Here is a 4668-nt window from a genome sequence, read left to right on the forward strand (position 1 = left end):
GGTAGGTATGTCACTACTCATGTTTCTGAAAGAGGGTAAGTAATTATTGAATAATCAGAAATCAGCTATGTTATCCAACAAAGTAGTAGATAATTGGTCAGAAGCCACAACAATGAAAAAGAAAGCCCCTTTGTGTGTTCAATTTAACCCTATAATAACACTGATCACTGATCATATTTTGTGGATTGCAAGCATTGTGAAAGCTAATTTTTTGTAGCAAGTTTCCATTGACATGACTTCTGAACAAATACCAGGTAGTGGAATGTGTACAACATACTTACCTCAATGGTACGGATTTCATGCTGCGTAAGTTCCGCACTGGTGGCGCACTGTGTTCTCAACCGTTCCAATCTGTCCGCGGAGATGTCAATCATTGACTGATTCACATCGAGAGCTCGTTTCAGTTCTGCAATCGTATTAGCATCACTTATCATACACATACTCTTTACAGACTAGGGAAACACCAAATGCTGGGAGTATTCCTACAGGAGAGAGTGTTGGACATTATCTTGAATCCAACCCCTGATCAGATGACAACAAGACACTTGGGAAACATGGAGAATTTTTCTCGCCGCAGAAACACCAACTTTACACCAAAAGAAGAGACACACACAAAGTAGGATATTGGATAACAAATTAAATTGATAAAGAATTTCAAATTTTCTTCATTTCAAGGCATTCAGGCATTGAGCATGCTTACAAAATCGATTACGATTAGGAAATGAACAGACAACAGAACTGAGAACAGCTGTTTTTTGGCAGTAAAATGTCCGGTTAAAATACTTTGAAAAACTGGCAGGACTTTTGTTAAATAATGCAAGGCACGTTGCGTTCTCTTGAAATAATACGGCGTTTGAATGTTATTGGTTTGAAAAGAGCTTTGACTTTGAAGTTGTTGAAGTCAAAACCGCCAGAGGGTAGCGCGTCTGCCTTGTAAGCGCTAGGCCGCTGGTTCGATTCCCGCCCGGGGCGGATTTTATCCTGAACGGATATTGTTCGTTCTCAGAACAACTGGCTTTCTCCTATTGTCTTCGATTTCGGAACGATAATAAGACCTTGGCAGTTACAGTTCCCTCTGTCAAACCTCTTAACAAAAACGCCAGCCTAGTTACCAGCCTTGGTTCGTAGCGTGTCTAACTTGTAAGGTTCGATTCCCGCCCGGGGCGGATTTTATCCTGAAGGGATTATGTTCGTTCTCGGAACGGCTGGACTTTCTCCTATCCTGTCTTCCTTCTCTCTTCGATTTCGGGACGATAAGACCTCCTTTGTTAAAATTTCCTCTGTTGTTGCCATTTCTGAGCACCTGAAAAAATGGTTATCAGTTAGAAAAATTAAATACAATACACAGTCAGGTACAATGAACACTTTTCATTTTATTTGTTGGCGAAAAAGGGAGATTCATAATAGAGTTAGAACTGAATTTCGCATCCACTGAAGAAATGCCACTGTGTCGTCTTCAGGTCCGTCCCCACTTGTCGTGAGTTTCATCAGATTTTTTTTATGTCCTTGTAGGCAATGTCATTTAAATGGGAGTGTTCCCATTACACATGCACAACACGATTTTTTCACGAACGACACAAAATGTCCTTGTAGGCAATGTAATTTAAATGAGAGTGTTCCCCCTACACACGACACGATTTTTTTCCGAACGACAAGGGGGAACGGGCCTTTCCCTGACGGTGACTGTTTAAGAACTGAGAATACTGAGATGTACTTATATGAACTGTGACTAGTTTTTTTTATATTAACTGTGGCTGGTCTGGTGGTCCTAGTCGTCACTACACAAACCGTTTCACTTGAGAAACCACCGTCCTGTGCGTCCTTTTCGTATGCATAGAAAGCGCGGCAGAGCTGGTGAAAAACTGTCCGCAGAGCGAACATTTAAAAGGTTTCTCGCCCGTGTGCTGACGGAAATGGTTTCTCATCGTCGTCTTGCTGTACGAGTAATGGTCACACCCAAAACAGACGAACTTGTGCCGGAATGGGTTCGGTCTTGCCATGAGCGAGCAGGACTCACAATGTTTGATTAGACTTTCTTCGTTGGACGGAATGACCTGGTTGCAGTGAATACATAGGCATGCATCTGTGCAAAGGGAGCAAAATGAACAATTAGAATCGATTTTCAAAGAGAATGGCGCGAACGACCTACTGTCCGTAGTGTTTCAAGTTTCAAAAATTTTAGTTTATTTTTAATAAATGATTACAATACATAACGCTCTCCCAAGTTACGTTGGTAACTTCTAAGAGAGTGGATCTTAAATCTATAATATACATTATACGTATCTTAAAGACAACGTGCTAATAGTAGACATTTCTTAAGATTAAATTAATCATACAGGTTTTAGTTATTTTTAATACATAATTTAAGTGTTTGCTTCAGCTGGCCTAATCCATCTACATTTCTGAGGGCATTTTGATGTTTGCTACAATGTTAAAAATAAAAAGCCATTATTACAAATTACAAAATTACTTATACATATACATCGTGCACAAAATATTGAGCAGGAAGACGGGCAAAGAGACTGAAGTAAAAAAAAAAAGTATGCCACGTTATTTCTTTTTCCTAAGGGATCTAGTACTGTCAGGTTTGGGTTTAGGGCCTCGCAGTTTACGCAGAGCTTTCAGGGATGAACACGATTCCTGCCCATGTGTTCTCCTCAAGTGCTGATAAGCGCCACTATAGGTCGCGAAGAACTGTTTGCAAACCACACATTTAAAGGGTTTCCTGCCAGTATGTTTTCGATAGTGGTTCCTGATGATGTGTCTGCAATACGTGTAATAGTTACATCCGAAACATACGAACTTGTATGTCAGTGGATTTGGTCTTGCCATGGAAGAACATTCCTCGCAATGTTTACTCAGACTGTCTTCGTCCGACGGGAGGGTCTGTTTGCAGTGAAAACATATGATGGCCTTGGGCTTAGGCTGAGGATTATTGCTTACTGGAAGAGATGCGTTGTTTGCAGCGGTGCATAACTCTGAAAGTAACACACCCTCGTCTGCAATAGTGCATGATTCTACATTGCTCGCAGCGGCACCTAACTCTCGAAGTAATGTACCATCGTCTGCAGTAATTGTGTAAATTAAAAGATCGTCTGAAATTAAAATATGATATTAGTGACGTTGTTTGCAGTAGAGCATTAGTTTATAAGAGGTAAAAGACGTAAGTATTGGAAAACTGATCAGCTTTGTTTTTAGATAAATTTTCATATATCCTTGGACATAAATTTTTTTCTTCGGAATATTGAAGGGTTGTTCGAAAAGAAAAGTAAAGAAAGAAAGATTTATATTCGTAAAAAAAATTAAATAAAATATTATAACATCTATTGCACATCTTATAATTATAATATTCTACATTGCGTAAAATGAAAATGGGTAAGTATTTATATGATCAAAGAAGTAAAAAGTTGAAGTGAACTGGGGGAAAAACCACTTCAAACGTTTATACGGATTCTCTCCCATGTGTCTTTCAGAAATAGGGCTTCATTTTTTTAATTTATATTTATAAACGTTTTCCCTTTACTAACTAATTTACAAATAAGCATTCAACTATCATATTTGACAAAAAAAAAAAAAACAGTTTTTCTCGTCTGCTTCAACAAAATCACAGATTAGCACGCTTGAATATTGTCACTTAAGAATAAATTTCGCCCCGGATCAATGTCCGGTTTTCCTCCTATGGTAGGACATCCCCGCTGGACTGGCCGACTTGTAGCCGCACGCGTAACATTCAAATGGTTTATCGCCCGTGTGTGTCCGTACATGCGTCTTAAAGTTGCCCACGTTGTACGAGTGATACGTGCAAGCAAAGCACACGTACTTGAAGAGTAGCCGATCGGGTCGAGCCATGCTCGTGCAAGATCGGCAATGTTCGAGAATGTTTGATTAGACTTTCTTCGTTGGACGGAATGACCTAGTTGCAGTGAATACATAGGAATTAGAATCGATTTTCAAGGAGAATGGCGCGAACGACCTACTGTCCGTAGTGTTAAAGCGCCTTAAAGGAAAAATGGGTAAAACCCTTCTGCTTAATTTCAGGACATAATCTAATATCTAAATTCTAAACGATATAAATAAAAATCTAATATCTAAATGGAATTACCATGGTTAGGTGTAATGTGAAAATAAAATGGCAATTAAATAATTTATTAAATTTTACGACAGAATAAAGTACTACCTATAACTTATACATATACGTCGTGCACACAATATTGAGCAGGAAGACGGGCAAAGAGACTGAAGTAAAAAAAAAAAGTATGCCACGTTATTTCTTTTTCCTAAGAGATCTAGTACTGTCAGTTTTGGGTTTAGGGCCTCGAAGTTTACGCAAAGCTTTCAGGGATGAACACGATTCCTGCCCATGTGTTCTCCTCAAGTGCTGATAAGCGCCACTATAGGTCGCAAAGAACTGTTTGCAAACCACACATTTAAAGGGTTTCCTGCCAGTATGTTTTCGATAGTGGTTCCTGATGATGTGTCTGCAATACGTGTAATAGTTACATCCGAAACATACGAACTTGTATGTCAGTGGATTTGGTCTTGCCATGGAAGAACATTCCTCGCAATGTTTACTCAGACTGTCTTCGTCCGACGGGAGGGTCTGTTTGCAGTGAAAACATATGATGGCCTTGGGCTTAGGCTGAGGATTATTGCTTACTGGAAGAGATG

General features: G+C 39.4%; 2 protein-coding genes across 2 annotated transcripts in view; both read right to left on the reverse strand.

Moving 5' to 3' along the window:
• Window positions 1-4269, reverse strand: part of LOC113472974 (protein krueppel-like) — a 10766-nt gene extending 6497 nt beyond the window's left edge. The window contains exon 1 of the mRNA XM_026832747.1: window positions 3674-4269. Coding sequence (XP_026688548.1) covers window positions 3674-3849 — 176 coding nt within the window. The 5' untranslated portion in view covers window positions 3850-4269. The remainder of the gene's footprint in view (window positions 1-3673) is intronic.
• Window positions 1354-3193, reverse strand: LOC108254109 (zinc finger protein Xfin-like). Its single transcript, XM_026832746.1, has 2 exons — window positions 2944-3193; window positions 1354-2083 (listed from the first exon to the last, which is right to left on the reverse strand). Exons 1-2 carry the CDS (start codon window positions 3011-3013, stop codon window positions 1779-1781), a joined length of 375 nt encoding a protein of 124 aa, XP_026688547.1. The 5' UTR covers window positions 3014-3193; the 3' UTR covers window positions 1354-1778.
• Window positions 4270-4668: the final 399 nt, after the last annotated feature.

This window comes from Diaphorina citri, unplaced genomic scaffold (genome assembly GCF_000475195.1).
Source record: "Diaphorina citri unplaced genomic scaffold, Diaci psyllid genome assembly version 1.1 scaffold11216, whole genome shotgun sequence".
Classification (NCBI taxonomy): Eukaryota; Metazoa; Arthropoda; class Insecta; order Hemiptera; family Psyllidae; genus Diaphorina; species Diaphorina citri.

What these genes read in the sequence shown, in the direction of transcription:
- LOC108254109 (XM_026832746.1), bottom strand. Translation starts at nt 3,013, where the DNA reads ATGCACTATTGCAGACGAGGGTGTGTTACTTTCAGAGTTATGCACCGC. An exon ending in CAAACAACGCATCTCTTCCA is followed by an intron (nt 2,084 to 2,943) that starts GTAAGCAATAAT and finishes CCCTTTGCACAG; the next exon opens with ATGCATGCCTATGTATTCAC.